Here is a 21,239-nt window from a genome sequence, read left to right as displayed (position 1 = left end):
ATGTACTTAGGTACCTTTTCATTGTTCTTCATGTCGATATTCTCTTACTGCTTGCGTAGAGACTGAATCTTCACATTCTTCATCTAATGCGTCACCGCCATAACACCGTACCAATGTGTCCCACGTAGCCTTGACCATCATCGAATAAGAGATCTTCTCAAACACATTCGCATCCACTCACTGATGGATGTAGAACAACGCTTTCTGATCCTTCTTCCTCGTTTCTTGTTGCACGTTTCTTTGCGCTTCCGTTGCATCCGCAACAACCGGTGTTTAACTTTCGTTGACGAGATCAAGCACATATTGGCGCCAAACAACACACACATCTGAATCATCCACCGATTCTAATTCTTTCTATCAAACACTAGAAGTTTCGTATTCAAACTACCGTTTTCACCGTTCATCTTTAATATTGTGCAAGAAATCACTCAGATCTCACCAAACACTCGTGTTTCCCGATCCCTCGAAATCAAGAAATGTGATTCCGATCTTCAATTCACTATGAATTGAATGAACCCGAAATCAAAACAATCACACACCTCACGTACACTCGTGTTTCCCTTCCCGTGAATCCGAACCGAAGCTTTAAATACCAATTGTTGGAGCACAAGGTTGAAGATGAAGATGAAAAAGATGATGATGGAAGAGAGAGAGACAGAAAAGAGAGAAACTGTAACTAACTTTTACTCAATTGAAAAAATAGTTACAATGAATGATTATTCTACTGTTACAAAGCAAAAATAAGGCAAACTAGCTAAAGCCGAACACACAGCCCAAAACAAACTAACTCCAAATAGTGAATGTGCAATTACAGTACAACAGCGCTAACCGGAATAAACGAAATCAACAACAAAACATCATTTGCGATATTGCTTTTGATCCTTGTGGATATTCAATGAATGACATTGATGGAGAATTGTATTCTACCATTCATGTAACTCCAGAAAATGGTTATAGCCATACAAGCGTTGAATGTGTGGCTCCAAAACGACAGTGAAGATATATGACATGGTTCGTGTGTTAAGCAAGGTTATTCAAATTTTCTGATTGAGAACAATGCTAGTGTCGATAAGGGTGTGTAGTGATTATAACAATGTGTTTCTTGTTATGCTTATTTGGATTCAGCAACTTCGACTTTGCAAATGAGCACAAACCCCGGAACAGAAATTATTCATCATGCTTTATGCAAGCTTGATTCAACATACTTCAAATTTACACCATATAATTTGTGTTTTTAACCAATGCACTTCCATGTCAACCAAATATGAGAGAAAACCAACCATCATCATATGTTGCAGGAACACGGTGTTATGCTGTTGAGGTATCGTTGGTGGAGGAAACAGAAAGTTGATTCAAGAAAAAACTGATTTCAAATTCTGCAATTGAATAGAAAATAGTTATATATATAAAGCTTGGTGCACTTAAATATTAAAGAGTGCATTTTGACGAGTTGGTAAGCCGCAGGCTTGTTATCCAAAGTGGTCCGGAATATGCAGCCAAAAGTTTTATAAAAATAAATTGACGGAGATGTAACTGAAACGGAGACAAATTTTCTTCTTAGAGTTTCACGTTGAAAAGGATATCAAAGTTACAAAAAAGTCAAGAAAATGAAATATAGAGCAGATAACTAATATATGTGATCTAGTCTTCAATGATTCTGAAGGGTATGAGAGAGACCATGCTCCAGTACTCCCCTGTGTCCTTTTCACATAGCACTTTTAACAACGGACATGATCTTATAGTAAGATGGGAAAGGGAGTTAACTAGAGTGTCTAAAGGAAGAGATCCAAGGCTGGCACAAGCTTTAATCTTCAAAGTTCTTAGAGATGTTAGGTATTGAACACCCGTGTGCTCCAAGGAAGTGAGATTAGGAAGTCCACTGATATGAAGAGAAGTTAGAGATGTCATTGCTTGAAGATTCCATGTCGTCTTAGATGAGAGATCAATGCATTTGCTGATACAAAGTGACACAATTTTGGGAGCATCCAACCATCCTTCAGGAAACTGAACCAACTTGGAGCACTGCTTCAGTTTTAACTTCCGAAAATGTGGTAGAATGTTTGGAGGATGTGAAATAAATTGGAGGTTTCTACAATCTTGTAGACATAGATCTTCAAGCTTGTGGAAGAGGAAAAACGGAAATGAGATGAGAGAATCACAACAACATTTCAAGTGTAGTTTTTCAAGGGAAGAATAGTATTGAGATTCTCGCGTCAAACTCTGATGGTGAAAAAGTTGTAAATTTCTGCACTCGTTGATTTCAAGAGATCGCAACGTACTTGGTTGGCCATCCATAGGGATGGTGACAAGAGATGAGCAATTGCTTATAGTCATGGTTTGAAGACTTTTATTTCCCAGCATCATTTTCTCAGATAACGATACCAAAGCATCGCAACCTGTCAGAACTAATTCTCTCAGTCTTGGAACGCATGGCATTGGATTTGTGAGAGCTTGACATCCAGTGATCATTAATTTCTCCAAGGAAGGAAGATGGCCAGGTAATATTTCGGTCAGTTTAGGACATCGCTCAATGTAAAGCTCTAGGAGTGAAGGGAATCTCCCAATTTCTTCAGATATGTTGGTTGACCATTCTTCCAAGTTAGGCATGTCCTCTAACTTCATAATTTTTAATGATCTAAATGGCTCGATTACATTCCCGTAGAATTCTAGACCAATCTTCTGAATGCTCTTCATTTTTGATATATAGAGTTCTGTGAGGGAGGACAATTGTCCAAGTGATGGCAATGACTTTGAATTTTCACAGTTAGCAAGATGTAGAATCACCATACAGGAGAATGAAGAGCTCTCCAACCAATTCGGAAATTTATCACCACCAAAATTTTGAATTGTGAGTATTTTCAAACTTTGATGTGGCTCTAGCATATTGAGTATAGAAGCTTCACTCTCTTTGTCGTGAGTTGTAGTTGTCCACTTGAATTCTAGTTCATAAAGATGTTTCTTCATCCTCAACCTTGCACGGGAAGCTTCTGTTGGATTAACAACATTCTGCAGTCCGGAAATCAAAAGTGCTCCACGGAGTTCTGAAAGCTCTCCTAACTCACTGATTTTTGATCCCCTTTCGTAACCTACTACAAAACTGGTCAACACTTGAAGAGACTTCAATTTACCAAAATTTGCAGGCATCGATGTCACATTGCTTCCACTAATATCAAGTTGGCGCATGTTGACAAGGTTGCACATGTTTTCTGGTAACATAGTGAGATTACGACAACCAGACAGCAACAATGTCTCCAAGTAATACATAGTGCTAACAAAGTCTGGCAAACACTCGATTCCAGTGTGAGCAAGATCCAAATACCGCATATTCATCAAGTTTCCAATTGAATCTGGCAACTTTGTAATTGGATAATGAGACAAAGAGAGCACACGCAAGCATTTCAATTTTGGTAACAAAATCGAAACCATGCTAGTAATTGAAGAGGAGTAAACAAAGTATGAGTATTTGAATGGTAGGAATGTCCTGAGCTGCTTAAATTCAGAGAAGATCTCAAACTTCTCAGGATCATCATATATGCCTTGTAAATAGGATAAATGACGAACACTGCTCGTGATGATTCTTGGGTTGTTGTCATCTAAGTTGTAATAGAGTTCTCCTGCAACAAACTGTGATACGTCGTGGATAAGATCGTGCATCATATAATGTGAGACATTGTAAATTGAGGGGTAAAAGAATGACCTAGATAGTAACTCTTGAAAGCATTCTTCTCCTACATCTTCCATTCTCTTCTCTGCTCTTTGTTGTGGTAGTATACCTTCAGCCATCCATAAATAGATCAAGCTCCACTTTTTTATTTCAAATCCTTTAGGAAATATGGAACAATAAGTAAAGCATCGCTTTAAATGAGACGGTAAGTGAATGTAGCTCAATCTTAAAGGAGGAAGAATGCTACACTTATCACTAGGCAGCTCCCATATCCTACTATAACATATACCTTCCCACTCCTCGACATCTTCTTTTGTACGCAGAAGACTCCCTAAAGCTTTTGCAGCTAGAGGGAGACCATTGCACTTTTTTACAATTTTTTGGCCAATTTGTGCCAAGATGGGATGCTCATTCGGGTTCCCTGATTTGAATGCATGGCTCGTGAATAATTTCCAGGTATCTTCGTGAGATAGAAACGAGAGGGAATGAGTTAAATCCGCACGGATTAATGTTGCAACACTTTGATTACGTGTGGTGATAATGATTCTACTCCCATAATTTCCTGATAGAAAGGGTCTTTGGAGGATGTCCCAGTCAAGAAAGTTCTCATTCCAAAACCCATCCAAAACAATTAGAAACCTCTGTCTTGTCAATCTATCCTTAAGTTTGATTTGGAGTATATTCAAGTCTGAGATATTAGAATGAGACAAAGTGAAGGACTCAAAAACTTTCTTTGTTATTTCATACACATTTGAAGTCTCTGAAACAGACGCCCATGATCTAGATTGAAAATGGTCCATCACCCGTTCATCATTGTACAAGATTTGAGCAAGAGTCGTCTTACCTATTCCGCCCATCCCAACAACCGCAACTACAGGCACCCCCTCTCCATTGGAATTTTCAGCTAACAAAAATTCAATAATCTTCTCCCTATCGCCATTTCTACCATACACACGATGTTCATCCACCAAAGAAGTTGTGGCCGAAGCTAACGAGAGTGATTTACCTAGGCCTATTTCCTTAAGTCCGAGAAGATTTTTATGCTCTATAATAGACTTCAACCTCTCAACTATCCTACCAATTTTAGATTGAACTCGTTCGGAAAAAGGATTGAGAGACGAAGCATAATCTTTTACCTGGTCTAAGGTCGTGTGGAACCCTTGATTCATCTTGTCTTGCATGGCTTTGGTGGCAATTTCATCCAATACATCATCAGCATCATAAGCAGCATTCTTAAGCCTATCAACCCAGTCCTTGATCAATGGATCAAAAAACTGTTTGTCCTCAGCATCATTAAGGACTGTATTGACAGACAGCAAAAGCATCTTCAACTTGTGTAGAAGTGCCTCATCAAGATGATTTCCCCTAAAGAAGTCTATGAGTTCACGATTAGCTATCCTATCCAATAGTACTTGCAAGATAGCAGAGACAAGTGAGCCTAGCATATCAGCCATGAAACTGTGATTGTATGTATAACTAACAATAATGAAGTGAAATAATGATAGGTGTCTGCGTTGCTAATTTGTTGAGATATAAAGCAAGTGATTAAAAGCTTTATTGTATAAACTTGAGAGTAGTTGACTTAGACTTAGGAAGTTTCTTATGAGCTGTAACGAAAAGTATTCTACCCACTTGGTTAGTTGTAGTCAAAGTTTTAAAATTCAACAAAATAATGGCTTCTGGAGCCCTCAAAAACAGTTGATGTCATATTGGTATGCTTAATTAATCACAATCATTCAAAAAGTTCAACCGGAACCACCCAGTTTATTACTCCATCCATCTTAAAGTAAACGCTTTGGTTGAACATGTCACACAGATAAAAAAAATTGTACAAATGAAATACAACAAATAATTGATTTTATAACAACAACAACGTCCTAAAAGTGATTCAGTCCTATAAATTGTACATGAATGCAACCCTTAAGTATTTCCTAAGATTACCCTGAACTGATCCTCCCATATAAACTGAAAAATTGCAGAAATCATAAATGCCTAGCTTAGGCACAGCCCATCAATTTGTATGTGAGGGATACAAGCCACCTTGTGCCACTCCTTTCCTATTTTGGGTTTAAGCCTTGGAATCAACAATGGACATTCCAGGATACTTAAATGATCCAAGGAGGAAGGAAATCCTTGTTCCGGCAAGGATCGTAGTATGTCACAACAATTAATTTCAAGTGTATGAAGTGCATTCATGTGTTGAAAACCATTGTAGTCAAGCTTCCTCAGACACTTCAATGAGCTGATGCGAAGAGACATTATACTTACAGGAAGCATATTCTCATCAGGAAATGACTCCATGCCTATGCATCCACCTTCAACCTCAAAATGAGTGAGAGATTCAAGATTTTTCAACCCCCAATTCTTTTGTTGTGTAAGCTTGTCACAATAGGAAATTGAGAGTAGAGTTAAACTTGAAGGCAACCCCCCAAATGGTAAAGATTCAATGAGTGGACATCTATGTAAATATAATGACTTGAGAGATGTGAGAGAGTTCATAGAATTGGGTAATCTGGTAAGATTGTTGCTATTGGAAAGGAACATGGATGATAGATTTGGTGCATTTAGTCCTTCATCTGGGAAAGACCTCAATCCTGTGCAGTCTCTAATTTCTATAGACTCAAGTGATGCAAGGTCACCACTAAATTCCCCTCCAAGAACAAATGATAAGAGATTGGGACAATCCCATATACATAGAATTTTGAGTTTAGGGAACAAATTTAAGTTAAAGATAGTGAGTGAATCACTACTATTCCCAATGAACAGATGTTGGAGAAAGGAAAGTTTATTTCTTGATTCTGAAGATACAACAAGTTTCAATGCTCTACAGTTACGAACGTAAAGTGTTTCCAAGGAATTAGGATAAGGAAAGGATCTAAGAGAAGAACAGTTGATCAGATATAATTCTTGAAGAACGGGTAATCCGCCTAGCAAATCATTTGGAAGGACCTCTAATAATCCACATCCTTCAATTTTTAAGCTAAGCAGATTAGGCGGCAATAGCTTCAATTGTGATACAGTTGTAACTTTTAATATTTCAAAAGATAACCGTTCATCATCAATATCTTGTGATGGACGATCATCAGCTTGTGCGGTTTTTGGAATTGTAGCTTTAGCCAATGAAGATTGTGGATCTGTTTGTTGAGGCTTTGGGATTCTTATTGCATCAAAAGATGCAGAATTAGGAGGTAATCTATTTGGTTTGAATTCAGTTTCCATCCTTTCCTCGTGCGCAATTTCTTCAATCTCCCTTAAAGATGAGCCAACAGTGAACTTATTGCTGGTAAAACCAGAGTAGGATAGCGGGGTGATTTCCTGTAGTTGTTCAGAAATTACAACATGTCGGCGCAATGATGCTTGTGAGTGGGTTTTAGCAACATTTCTCATCAATCTTTCATTACTGTCATGAACAAAAACTTCACATGTACTTGAAACTTTTGGAAGTGGAGCTACAAGATCATGGCATCCAGAAATCTCCAACTTCTGTAAAGATGGAAGTTGTTTGGGTAAATTCATCTCTAGCTTGGGACACCGTATTATATAAAGCTCAATGAGATGGGGGAATTCAACACCTTCTAATATGTTCCATTCTTTCCATTCCCACATATCCCAAAACTGTAAAGTCTCCAAAGATTGAAATGGCTTATGTGAAGCAGTCATAGTTCCATAAAACTCATTGCCTATGGAACTAACTTTAGTGAACCCTTCAATAAAGAGATCTTTAAGAAATGGAAGCTGCCCGAATGTTGGCAAGGATTCGCAATTTTGACAATGCCGGAGATCTACTAATTGTAATGACAAAAAGGATGGATCCTGCAACCAATTTGGGAATCTTCCACCTCCATAGTATTCAATTGTTAGTCTTTGTAAGCCTCTGTGTGGTTCTAGATTCTCAAGAACTTTCATTTCATTTCCATTGACATCTTCACCATTTCCCCATTGAAGCATAAGATCATTAAGGCTATTTTTCTCTTTCAGCTTAACATTTGAAGCATCCATAGCAAAAGCCACGTTTTGGAGCTTTGAAATGGTCAATGTTTTGAGATTGGAAAGAGTTGCTAAGCCTTCAAGTCTTGTGTCATTTTTAGATACAATGAAGTCGGTCAATGTCCGAAGACTTGTCATTTTGTTCATTTGGAAAGGCATCTCTTGCACACCGCTATCTCTAACATCAAGGCAACGCAAGTTTATCAAATTGCATATTCTCGGAGGGAAACTTGCGAGAGAACGGCAGTTTGTCAACTTAAGTGTCTGCAAATTACGGAGATCGCAAATGGAATCTGGAAGGGTCTGCAATGCAGTGTGTGAAAGGTCAAGGTAACAAAGATGACTTAATCTTCCAATTGAATCAGGTAAGCTGGTTATGTCATAGTGAGACAATGAGAGAGTCCGGAAGAAATATGGATTCAACTGATATATAATTTCCTCTAACGCGAAAGTGCGAATATGGCTAGGAGCTCGCTCAAGAGGCAAACCTACTGGCAAAATGGTTCTCAACAGTTTTCCATTTTTATCTAAAAGTGATTCTGGAAAATCCTGTGTGATTCTGAAATATGACAAATGGTGCTTATATGATTCTCCAAATACAAAGGTTGCCAAATCATGAACCAGATTATGCATTGTAAAACTTACACCCGAACCAAACGGTTGCAAGAATGACCTCAAGATTAGATAACCAAAATATTCATCACCAATGTCTTCCATGCTTTTGTGATTGGAGTTAGAGTTTATGTTTTGCAGAAAGCCTTGTGCCATCCACAAGAGAACCACCTCTTTCTGCTTGAATTCATAACCCTTTGGAAACAACGACAAATAAGCAAAGCAACGTTTAAGCTCTGCAGGGAGATCGAGGTAACAAAGGACAAGAAAAGCAGGAATTGGTAGATTCACATCGCCTTCATCGATCAATTTGTTCCTCAATATATCAACCCATTCACTGAGATGTAGCTTATCTTGCAAGAGGCTCCCAATCATTTTTGCAGCCAAGGGAAGGTTTCTCAATCTTCTGACTATTTCTTTTCCAACTGCTACTAGTTCTGGATTCTCATTAAGATCCATCTTCCCAAAAGCATGCACCAAAAAAATTGACCATGCATTCTCTGATGATAGCAGACCCAGATGGAATGTATGATTACATTGTGGCACAAGCAGTGAATCATCATCATCATCACCAGGATTAGAGGTGAAGATTATGGCACTCCCTCCTGTTGCTGCTTCAAACAAAGAATCAACAAGCATGTTCCAGTTCTCTGTTGCATCCTCAGGTTCAATCCTAATGTTACAAATTAAATTACACGATTCAAGAGAAGAATATTCATTTCTATACGCGCAACCAACCGTCCTACATCACGAGTAAAAAGCAATAAAAAGAGATAATAATTAGGAACAATACCTGATATCATCCAACACCAGCAGAAATTTTTTCCCTTGAAAGCTTTCCTTCAACTTTTTGGTCAGCTGATGTAAATCATTCCCAGGAACAAATTCCTCAGCAACTGCTTCAAGAATCTTGTTAGCAATAAAGCTAACTTTGGCCTTGTAAGGAATAGTGATCCAAGCTCTAAGTTCAAAACATTCCCTCACCTTGTGATTGAAGTAAATTACATCAGTAAAAGCAGTCTTCCCAGCCCCGGGTTTACCTTCAATGTTAATCACTTTGTTATGTTGTACATTAGTTGTTGACAACAAGATTTCGAACACAGACTTCTCTTCTTGTTCCCTTCCATAGAAATAATCTTTTGGATAATTTCCGTAGAAATAGTCCTCCAAAACAACAGAACATGAATCCAAGACTCGCAACGATGATTCCCTCCATGTAACAAGAGTTAAGCCAAGAACATCTTTCATTTCAGAAAGCTCTACTAAGCTGTCAATGATGTCACCGAGTTGTGGTTTAAAATCTACGCTTGGTTTGATTAACTTAGAGAATGCTCCAAGAAAACTGGTGTTTGTGGTTGTCTGTGTTGCACTTGCACCCTGCCACTGCCATAGAAGCTCCTCTAATCTATAAACAGCGTATTGCAATGCGTTAAGCCATTCCTTTAATGATTTGGATTTTGCTGAGAACTGCTTCTCTTCAGCATCATCGACGAGAGTATCGAGTATTCGAAGTGTAGCCATGAGTTTGAGCTGATGTTTGGGTGGTTTTATGATGAAGGGCTTGGATGTGAGGAGGAGAAGGTGCTGTAATAGGTTGTGAAGGAAGACAGAGAGTAAGGCTCTCCCCATAGTTGAAAGGAGATAAAAATGGTTTTCGTGTTAATTTGGTTCTTTTGTTGACAGTTGAGACGATAGAAAGGATCATAACATGGAATTGGTAGAAATTTCCATGGGTGGTTCTTACGTTGACTTTCTGCAGCAATAAGGTTTAGTGTGGATAGGGTGGGTGACTGGGTGACTTTGTCGGTCAGAGGGTAGCAAGTGATTGGTTTGATTGAGGTCAGATTTCAATGCAGGGGAGAATAAGAAACGACATGTATCAACTATCAACTATCAATCAACTATCTATACATCTATACATCTATACATTAAAAGAGTATGCCTGCAAAGTACCAATAATACCCTTATCACTTTAAATTCTTTTACACTTGCAAGAGGTTAAAATAATAAAAACATAATCATTCAATTAATTCACCTTACTTTTCCACTAAATGCTACCAAATGTCAATTTCTTATTTGATACTTTCTTAACTTTCACTTTTCCCCCACTTCTCACTCTTTCGCTTACTATTTCTCTTTCCTACACTTTTCACTAACATTTTAATTTTTCTCTTTTTATTTTCTCTTTCCCTTTTTATTTTTCTTAGCATAAATAAATAAATTGAATGAATAGAAACACATAAAAATTTACTTAACCGAAAATATAATTATTTTATCATAACTAAAAAAAGTATTTCAAATATCAAATTTTTTATTTTTCTCACGGGTCACTAAGAGCAAAATACCAATTTTATTATCTTAATTTGACATAGAGAATTCTTATTTTAAAATGTCAAAAATTTTATTTTTCTCATGGACAATTATTAGCAAAATACATATTTTATTTTAACTAACAATTGTCTTTATTTAAGACATAAATTCTTATTTTTAAATGTAAAATTTTTTATTTTTCTCACGGGCCACTATCAGCAAAATACCTATTTTATTTTAATTAACAATTATCTTTATTTGAGACATAAAATTCTTATTTTTAAAATCTCAAAATTTCAAATTTTCTCATAGGTCACTATGAGCAAAATATATTTTTTTAGTTTAATCAACAATTATCTTTATTTGAGACACAAATTTTTATTTTCGAATGTCAAAATTTCTATTTTTTTCACGGGCCACTATCAGCAAAATGCATATTTTATTTTAATTAACAATTATCTTTATTTGAAATACAAAATTTTTATTTTAAAATATCAAAATTGAAGTTATATTATTATTATTATTATTCATTTTATAATTAAATAACTTATTTTAAACTTACATGCATATTTAAATAAATCTATATAATATTAAATAAATGTATCCGTGCGGACGCACGGGTATCTTGCTAGTAAGTCTATATTTTAAATTTTTTTTTAAAAAAAAAAGTAGATAATTTTTTTTTAAAGCCAAAAGCAACAATATATTTCTAAAAAGGGAAATGCTGAAAATCGCAAGATAAAGAAAAGGATTTTGCTTAAAAATGTAAAGGATGGTGTGCATGATCATACATATTGTTTGCTAACTCGTTTTTTGCTCTTGTTTGGGTATTTGAGTGTTGGGAGTTTTTGTAATGATATTGTTAATTTTTCATCCTGAATCCTAACACTAGAATTCATATAGGAGTATATACTAATACAAAAATAACTGCCTACAACGGTTCTATCTTTAGTGATCAACACATGTCTCACTGCATGTCATCTAACATTCTAGCTTGCCTCCACGTGTCTTCCCTATATGGATAAGACCAAAAAGCAGTTATTCAATCTGATCTCGTCGCTCTCCACCACTATGATTTTGACGAATTTTACAAAATTATTTAGTGCAATCACAATTTGAATAATGCTAAAGACAAAAATCTTCGATCCGGACCCTCGTTGACCTGTACACAGTATCTTACATTGAGCTCGTGTGAAATCTTTGTTAGAACAAGATTTGTTCTGATCAATTATCTTAGTTTTGATGATAACAATAATATGAATTTTGCTTACGATAATATGGTACTCTAATCCAATGCAATTTCCTTTTCAGGAAATATATAAAGAGTACGCATAATTCAGCGCTCAGAAGCTTTGTCTCAAAAGGGTTCAGCATGCAACATCAGAACATGGTCTGGCAAGACATCAGAAGATGGTCGAAGCAGAATCAGAACATGGGTCTATGGAAGCATCAGAAGAACATGAGATCAGAAGCACTGAAGTTCTGATGGTATCACGCTCAGAAGCACTTCAAGGTCAGAAGATCAGAAGATGCTTTGCACCAAGCTGTTTGACTCTGATGATATTCAAACGTTGTATTCACAAACATCAGATCAGAAGGAAGTACAAGTGGCAAGCTACGCTGACTGACAAAAGGAACGTTAAAAGCTATTATAGGCAACGTCAGTAGACACAGCGTGAACAAGGCTCGAGGTAGTTGACAAAAGCGTATAACATTAAATGCGATGCTGTACGGAACACGCAAAGCATTAAATGCACTCAACGGTCATCTTCTCCAACGCCTATAAATATGAAGTTCTGATGAGAAGCAAGGTTAACGATTCTGCACAAAACAACTCATATTAACTTGCTGAAACTCTGTTCTACTCAAAGCTCAGAATCTTCATCTTCATCAAAGCTCACTACATTGCTGTTATAATTTATTAGTGAGATTAAGCTTAAACGTTAAGAGAAATATCACAGTTTGTGATTATAGCTTTTAAGAAGCAATTGTAATACTCTTAGAATTGATTACATTAAGTTGTAAGGAACTAGAGTGATCGTGTGGATCAGAATACTCTAGGAAGTCTTAGAGGTTATCTAAGCAGGTTGTAACTAGAGTGATCGTGTGGATCAGAATACTCTAGAAAGTCTTAGAGGGTATCTAAGCAGTTGTTCCTGGAGTGATCAGTGTGTGATCAGAAGACTCTGGAAGACTTAGTTGCTGACTAAGTGGAGAACCATTGTAATCCGTGCGATTAGTGGATTAAATCCTCAGTTGAGGTAAATCATCTCTGCGGGGGTGGACTGGAGTAGTTTAGTTAACAACGAACCAGGATAAAAATAACTGTGCAATTTATTTTTATCTGTCAAGTTTTAAAAGCTACACTTATTCAAACCCCCCCCCCCCCTTTCTAAGTGTTTTTCTATCCTTCAATTGGCATCAGAGCGCCGGTTCTAAGGTGCAAGCACTTAACCGTGTTTAGAAAAGATTCAGGAAGAGAAAAACGCTTCAGTAAAAGATGGCTGATGAAACTGCAAAGTCTACACCTGCATCTACATCTGGCTCTGCTGAGCAACACAACGGTAACAATGGTTATACTAGACCGCCGGTATTTGATGGTGAAAACTTTGAATACTGGAAAGATAAACTGGAAAGTTACTTTCTTGGTCTAGATGGTGATCTATGGGATCTTCTGATGGATGGTTACAAACATCCAGTAAATGCCAGTGGCGTAAAGCTGACAAGGCAAGAAATGAATGATGGTCAGAAGAAGCTTTTCAGGAATCATCATAAATGCAGAACTGTTTTGCTGAATGCTATCTCTCATGCTGAGTATGAGAAGATATCTAACAGGGAAACGGCCTATGACATATATGAGTCCTTGAAAATGACTCATGAAGGAAATGCTCAAGTCAAGAAGACTAAAGCTCTCGCTTTAATCCAGAAGTATGAAGCCTTCAAGATGGAGGATGATGAAGACATTGAAAAGATGTTTTCAAGATTTCAAACTCTTACTGCTGGATTGAGAGTTCTTGACAAGGGATACACCAAGGCTGATCACGTAAAGAAGATCATCAGAAGCTTACCCAGAAGATGGGGTCCTATGGTGACTGCATTCAAGATTGCAAAGAATCTGAATGAAGTTTCTCTGGAAGAGCTTATCAGTGCCTTGAGAAGCCATGAAATAGAGCTGGACGCAAACGAGCCTCAAAAGAAAGGTAAATCTATTGCATTAAAATCCAATATCATGAAATGCACTAACGCTTTTCAGGCTAGAGAAGAAGATCCTGAAGAATCAGAATCTGAAGAAGAAGATGAACTGTCCTTGATCTCCAGAAGGCTAAATCAACTCTGGAAGAACAAGCAAAGGAAGTTCAGAGGCGTCAGAAGTTCAAAGAAATTTGAACGTAGAGAATCTTCTGATGACAGAAGATTTGACAAGAAGAAGGTCATGTGCTATGAATGCAATGAGCCTGGACACTTCAAGAATGAATGTCCAAAACTTCAGAAGGAAAATCCCAAGAAGAAGTTTCATAAGAAGAAAGGTCTTATGGCAACCTGGGATGAGTCAGAAGATGATTCAGACTCTGAAGATGAGCAGGCTAACTGTGCGCTGATGGCGACAGAAGATGACGGATCAGAATCTACATCAGAATCAGATTCTGAAGAGGTATTTTCTGAACTTACTAGAGATGAGTTAGTTTCCGGTCTAACAGAACTTCTGGAATTCAAGTCTCAGATTAGTCTCAAATACAAAAAGCTGAAAAAGCTATTTGAATTTGAAACAAAGAAGCTTGAGTTGGAGAACTCTGAATTAAAAGAAAAACTTTTAAAATTATCCAATAATGTTGGATCTCCTTCTGATTCAGAAAAATCCACTCCTAGTCTAAACCATATTCTGAAAGAATATGATTTAAGTTTTAGGAAGTTCTTATCTAGAAGTATTGGCAGAAGTCAGCTAGCTTCTATGATATATGCTGTGTCTGGAAACAAAAGAGTCGGCATTGGTTTTGAGGGTGAAACCCCATACAAACTTGAACCTGTTGATGAAATGAAATTCACATACAAGCCATTGTATGATCAGTTCAAGTATGGGCACTCCCATGATATTAGGCACACTTCACATGCTCAAAGTTTTCACATAACACACACCAAAAAGCATGTGACACAACCTAGGAAATATCATGAAACTCACATTAAAAATTATCATGCTGTTCCTCCTATTGCTTACAATGTTAAACTCAAGTTCAATCAGAACTTGAGAAAATCTAACAAGAAAGGACCCAAGAAGATGTGGGTACCAAAGAAAAAGACTATTTCTTTTGCAGATTCTCTTGGCGACAAAGAAGATAAAAGTCAACATGTCATGTCACCTGGACTCAAGTTGGTCTCAACACTTGAAGGGAAGAAGGACTGTCTTCCAAGTTCTGGTACTTAAATCTGTTGAAGAAACTATGTTCGTAGGAGATCAGAAAAGAAAGTTTATTAGTCTTGGAACCATCTGTTTTGTTTGTTTCTAAAGCATTGATATTTCGTTCTTGAGTATTCTAAATGCTCTAAATGCTACAGAATATACAATATTGAAACATTGATTGTGGACGAATCAATAAATATCTGGTTTGATGATAAACTTGTTTCTGATGAAACAAAGCAGCTTAAGAATTTCTGCAGATACAGTTTTGTCTTATCAGAAGCTGCAGAACAAAGAAGTGAATCCCCAGAAGCTGTGTATATCAGAAGTAATGGATCAGAAGATCATTCAGAATTATATCAGCACACTTCAGAAGGAGTGTTTCCAGAAGAGAAACCTGATCAATTCAGAAGCAGTGATCGGAATCAGAAGGCGTAAAGCCTATTGAATATTTCACACCTGTCATCCATTATCTGATGATAAACACGTGTCTCTACGGTCAGTACGAAGCGTGCAGTTGAAAAGACGCCGACCTAGGTAACTGTATTAAATCATTTCATTTACCATGCTATCTCTCCTAATGTCATTTCACATTTAATGCAAAATGATTTAAATTATTTTCGAATCTTTTAAATAGCCCGCTTCAACTTCATTCTTTTCTCCTTCTCTCTATTTTGCTGTACATTTTTTTTCGCTGCATCTGTTTGTCTTTTTCAAACCCTAGTCTTTGCTCTAATCTTACGACATAATCATCATGAACTCTTCCTCTTGTTCATCTTCCTCAAAAGAAAGACTTACTTCTTCACAAATCCTTCTACGAAATTATGAATATGCTCCTTTGAAAACTTGCTTGATACCCACGAAGGACTTGGAGGTTTTATGTGAAACTGCTGTGGACTTAAACAATCTTAAAGCGAATGGCTTTAAGTGTGATGCAAGAATCCTTGAGCAAGGATGGTCCAAGTACCTTAATAGATTGGTTGGTCCAATTTATCCTGATCTTGTGAAGGATTTCTGGGTACATGCAACGGTTACCCCAACGGCCATCATTTCATTCGTGCTAGGGCATGAAGTGGTTATCTCTGAAAAACTGATCAGGAAGCTATACAATCTGAATGATGAAGAAGGTTGGTCTGGTTTTCGACATGCATCTGTTGATTGGTCGATAGTTGAAAAACAAATCTCTAAGTCTTCTGGGATTGACTCGAATAACACAGGCACCTTGAGGCCATTTTATAGAGTTTGGGCTGAGATTATTCTGGGTTCTCTTCACCACAGAAAAAGGATGCTCTCCTCTTCTTACATCAGTCCAGATCACAAGCACACTCTTTTCTGCATTGGCAAAAAGACTGAGATCAACATTTCTCACATTCTGTTTGAGAATCTAAAGACTTCAATCCTTGAGTCAAGAGAAGAGGAAAGGGCGAAGTACCCTCATCTTTCAAGAACGACTATTCCGTTTGGAAGAATGATTTCAGACATTCTTACTGAAAGCAAAGTGCTGGACTCCATCAGAAAACTCAATGCATCCCATTTGCTTGGAGTAGTTCAAGGTCCCATTTTTAATGGTGTGGATTTGTTCAGATTAGAACTCATTCAAAATGTACCTTCTGTGTGCCCAAGCTTTCCTGACATTCTCTCAAGAAGAGTTGCTGTTGAAGGTTTTGCCTCCTTGTTTCAAGAAGAACTGCATCAGGTTGTCAAGTCTTACCTGGAAGATTGTGTTAGGAAGCAATCAGATATTGATCCTGCTTGGATCCGTGGCAGAGTACTTCCGTCCAAGGCTGATCTTCTGAAGAAGGATCAGAAGGAACTAAAGGCTAGGCTAAAAAGAAAAGCCCGAGAAGATGAGGCTGAGAAAGCCAAGAAGTTGAGGGTCACCTATGATCCTGACAAGGTGGACTCTGAAGAACGAAGAGATAAAAGGATCAGAGATTCCTTTCGCAGAACCAGATCTTCTTCTTCTGTACAAATCTCCAGACAGGTTTTTACTCCACCTCCTTCTGTCCCTAAACCATCTTTCCAATCACCTCCATCTGAACCAAAAATAAACTTCACCTTACCAAATCCTTCTTCATCATCCTTCTCCTCTCCCATTCTAAACCCCACACCTTTAAGTATTCTTCCCCCAACTCCTTCTGATAAATCTTTCTCACCAATTCCCTTTACAAATACTCCATGCTCGTCTCAATCTATCATTTCTGATATTCCATCCTCATCAATCATTCTCTCAGATATCCCTTCTTCCTCATCCACCGCACCTCCACCTTCTATATCCCATCCCTTACCTACCAGAAAATCCAAACCTTACTGTCTTCTCTACCCTGACTACAAATTCACCTTCAATCCGCCTGAACCTGAACCCTATACCTACCTGGAACTTTTCAGACATGAGGTGATTAGCAGTCTAGACCTTCTGAAGGATGCATTTCTAAATGGTCTGGATGATGTTTCTACAAGAAATCTCTGGAGAAGATTTCGCAAGGATTTTCAAGTAGAAGCAATGGGAGTACAGAAAAGACTAGTGGCTGCTGCCCCTGGTTACCCTGGTTACCTTCTGGAGGATGATAATGGTATATACTACCATCCTCTCAGAAATTGTGTTGCTGCTGAGGAGAAGCCCTTTGTGGATGAATTGGAAGTAGCAAGACTGGCTGCTGAAATGGAAGCAAATCCATGCAGGGATATCGTTATCTTTATTCCTGATTATCCTGTTCTGCTCGGAGACTTCAAGACTCTCTTTGACTATCTGAGGGAAAACCCTTTGGAGAAAGACCCAAGCTTGGTCATTCCAGAAGTTGTTGACCCACCAGAAGTTGAAGGTCCTTCTGCTCCCAGGAATCTAGCTGCCATTCTTCAGGCACTTGAGAATGGAGACTCGGAAATTCCTGCTGCAGAATATGGAGATGCTTCCATGCAAGAAGCAGATGCTGAAGATCATGTTGCTGAATCAGATCCTGTTGAGGACATCCCTGCAAATGATCTATCCATGGAAGCTTTAGATCAAGTTGCTATTCCTGTGGTTGAAAGCGTTGAAGCTTCTTCTGATGAATCTTCTCGTCTTGCAAGGACTCTAGAAGAAATTCAGAAGAGACAGGATGAGCAAAGCTCACTCAATGCTGAGTATAGAGCTTTCATGGTGAGGCAAGATGGACACAACAATGAGGTCCAAGAGATGCTGGCCAAGATCTTGTCAAGGCTACGACCATCTTAGATTGAGTCTGTGTTGTTTCTTTCTTTTTGTTGCATCTGTCTTTGTGCATCTGATCTTACTTATCTTCATGTACTTCTGTACCTGCTGTTTGAACTTCAATGAAATCATCTTCTTCCTCCGTGTGTTTCGTTTTGTTTGTCTCTGAATCTTTTTTGTTTTTTGATGATATGACAAAAAGGGGGAGAAAATATGTGATAAATGATTTGATTTAATCAGTTGCTTTTACTAACAAGAACTGCAAGTTCTATATGGTTCAAGTGTTTTGCAGGTATAAAGAAGTGAAGAGAATCTTCAAAGCAAACACAAGAAGCAAAACCATAAGAAGTGTTATTCTGTAAAAAGAATAAGCTCATGGAAACTGAAGCAAGCTGAGTGCTGTCAAGCTTCAGAAATCAGAAGCACTGATAATAGAATTTGATCCATATTTGTCTATTTGCTTTGACAAAATTCTATTTGCTCTGATACATTATTTTAGCCTATATGGCTCTGATACATATCATGTGTTTGAATATACATTTTATGTTCTGACTCGTTCATGCTGACTTTTGTCGTTTAGTTTTTGTTCTGTAACATTTCAGGATGTAGAGATGCTCTGATGATGCTCTGGTACATTCAACAATGTTCTGATACAAATCTAGCATGAAGTGATGTTGGTAGAAATTCAAAGCTCTGAAGCTATCCGAGGGAAGCAGAAATCAGAAGCTGTGAATGTTCTAAAGATCCAGAAAACTCAAGTTCTGAAGCTGTCCTAAATGGAAGCAGAAATCAGAAGCTGTGAATGTTCTGAAGATCAAAGAAATTCAAGTTCTGAAGCTGTCCTAAATGGAAGCAGAAATCAGAAGCTGTGAATGTTCTGAAGATCAAAGAAATTCAAGTTCTGAAGCTGTCCTAGATGGAAGCAGGAATCAGAAGCTGTGAGTGTTCTAGGGATCTAAAGAAATTCTAGTTCTGAAGCTGTCTAATGGAAGCAGAAGTCAGAAGCTATGAATTCTCTGAAGACAGAAGCTTATGTGATCGTCTCTACCGAAATAATCAGGGAAGTCTTTTATTAAAGTTCTTCGAGTATTTATTTCAGGGGGAGATTATTTATCTCAGGGGGAGATTGTTAATCTCAGGGGGAGACATATTCATATGCTTATGCTATAGCTGTGTAATTTGCCTTTTGCCGTCTGCTCTTTCTGATCGCAAATTCATATCATTTATATATGTTTTTGTCATCATCAAAAAGGGGGAGATTGTTAGAACAAGATTTGTTCTGATCAATTATCTTAGTTTTGATGATAACAATAATATGAATTTTGCTTAAGATAATATGGTACTCTAATCCAATGCAATTTCCTTTTCAGGAAATATATAAAGAGTACGCATAATTCAGCGCTCAGAAGCTTTGTCTCAAAAGGGTTCAGCATGCAACATCAGAACATGGTCTGGCAAGACATCAGAAGATGGTCGAAGCAGAATCAGAACATGGGTCTATGGAAGCATCAGAAGAACATGAGATCAGAAGCACTGAAGTTCTGATGGTATCACGCTCAGAAGCACTTCAAGGTCAGAAGATCAGAAGATGCTTTGCACCAAGCTGTTTGACTCTGATGATATTCAAACGTTGTATTCACAAACATCAGATCAGAAGGAAGTACAAGTGGCAAGCTACGCTGACTGACAAAAGGAACGTTAAAAGCTATTATAGGCAACGTCAGTAGACACAGCGTGAACAAGGCTCGAGGTAGTTGACAAAAGCGTATAACATTAAATGCGATGCTGTACGGAACACGCAAAGCATTAAATGCACTCAACGGTCATCTTCTCCAACGCCTATAAATATGAAGTTCTGATGAGAAGCAAGGTTAACGATTCTGCACAAAACAACTCATATTAACTTGCTGAAACTCTGTTCTACTCAAAGCTCAGAATCTTCATCTTCATCAAAGCTCACTACATTGCCGTTGTAATTTATTAGTGAGATTAAGCTTAAACGTTAAGAGAAATATCACAGTTTGTGATTATAGCTTTTAAGAAGCAATTGTAATACTCTTAGAATTGATTACATTAAGTTGTAAGGAACTAGAGTGATCGTGTGGATCAGAATACTCTAGGAAGTCTTAGAGGTTATCTAAGCAGGTTGTAACTAGAGTGATCGTGTGGATCAGAATACTCTAGAAAGTCTTAGAGGGTATCTAAGCAGTTGTTCCTGGAGTGATCAGTGTGTGATCAGAAGACTCTGGAAGACTTAGTTGCTGACTAAGTGGAGAACCATTGTAATCCGTGCGATTAGTGGATTAAATCCTCAGTTGAGGTAAATCATCTCTGCGGGGGTGGACTGGAGTAGTTTAGTTAACAACGAACCAGGATAAAAATAACTGTGCAATTTATTTTTATCTGTCAAGTTTTTAAAGCTACACTTATTCAAACCCCCCCCCCCTTTCTAAGTGTTTTTCTATCCTTCAATCTTCACTCAAAATAAACTTAAATACTCCAGCTCCCAGAATGCTACTTCAAGTCATGATTCTTCAACAATCTTTACTCGATCCTACTAGTATCTTGAATCTTAGCATGTCTGAAGACGAGAAAAACTCCAACCTTGTTTGTAGGCTTCTACACACCTCTACCAAATTAATTATAGAGAAAAGAACCTTCTTCTTTTATGTTGAATTTGTCAATCCCAACAAAAAGCACACACGGTTGAAAACCCCTTAAATCCTCAAAAAATCTTCAGGGAAAACGTTAATCACAATAACAATCCTCCTCATAGATATCACTCACTAAGATGAGAGATAGATCCAAACAAAAAAGGATGATAAAAGAGGTTGAAGATGACAAGATTTCGTTCGTAAAATTCAAAACAAGATTAAAAACTCTTTTGAAAATCTAGAGAACAAGTGTATTGTGAATTCTAAATCAAAAGTGGATGTGTAACACTGTGAAATGGTTTTAAGAAAAATGGATTATACAGATCTAACACAAAAGTGAGAGAAAAATTATATTCAATTCGATTCATAAGCAAAGAGAATGAGACGAGTCAAAAGATCAAGTGATTTGAATTAAGATCCAAGAACCAA

The 21,239-nt window shown here is 37.5% G+C and overlaps 2 protein-coding genes across 2 annotated transcripts; both read right to left on the bottom strand.

Moving 5' to 3' along the window:
- Positions 1-1,641: 1,641 nt before the first annotated feature.
- Positions 1,642-5,118, bottom strand: LOC131657715 (putative disease resistance RPP13-like protein 1). Its single transcript, XM_058927081.1, has one exon. It carries the CDS (start codon positions 5,116-5,118, stop codon positions 1,642-1,644), a length of 3,477 nt encoding a protein of 1,158 aa, XP_058783064.1.
- Positions 5,119-5,649: 531 nt separating this feature from the next.
- Positions 5,650-10,128, bottom strand: LOC131660644 (putative disease resistance protein At3g14460). The gene is made up of 2 exons (XM_058929926.1): positions 9,057-10,128; positions 5,650-8,936 (listed from the first exon to the last, which is right to left on the bottom strand). Exons 1-2 carry the CDS (start codon positions 9,890-9,892, stop codon positions 5,657-5,659), a joined length of 4,116 nt encoding a protein of 1,371 aa, XP_058785909.1. The 5' UTR covers positions 9,893-10,128; the 3' UTR covers positions 5,650-5,656.
- Positions 10,129-21,239: the final 11,111 nt, after the last annotated feature.

The sequence above is a fragment of the Vicia villosa genome, linkage group LG3 (assembly GCF_029867415.1).
Source record: "Vicia villosa cultivar HV-30 ecotype Madison, WI linkage group LG3, Vvil1.0, whole genome shotgun sequence".
Taxonomy (NCBI): Eukaryota; Viridiplantae; Streptophyta; class Magnoliopsida; order Fabales; family Fabaceae; genus Vicia; species Vicia villosa.
Note: the sequence above shows the minus strand (reverse complement) of the source record. Positions and strands in the feature narration are given on the sequence as shown.

Coding starts and splice junctions, on each gene's coding strand:
- LOC131657715 (XM_058927081.1), bottom strand. CDS start 5,118: ATGGCTGATATGCTAGGCTCACTTGTCTCTGCTATCTTGCAAGTACTA.
- LOC131660644 (XM_058929926.1), bottom strand. CDS start 9,892: ATGGGGAGAGCCTTACTCTCTGTCTTCCTTCACAACCTATTACAGCAC. Junction 8,937..9,056: donor CTGGTGTTGGATGATATCAG/GTATTGTTCCTA, acceptor TTGTAACATTAG/GATTGAACCTGAGGATGCAA.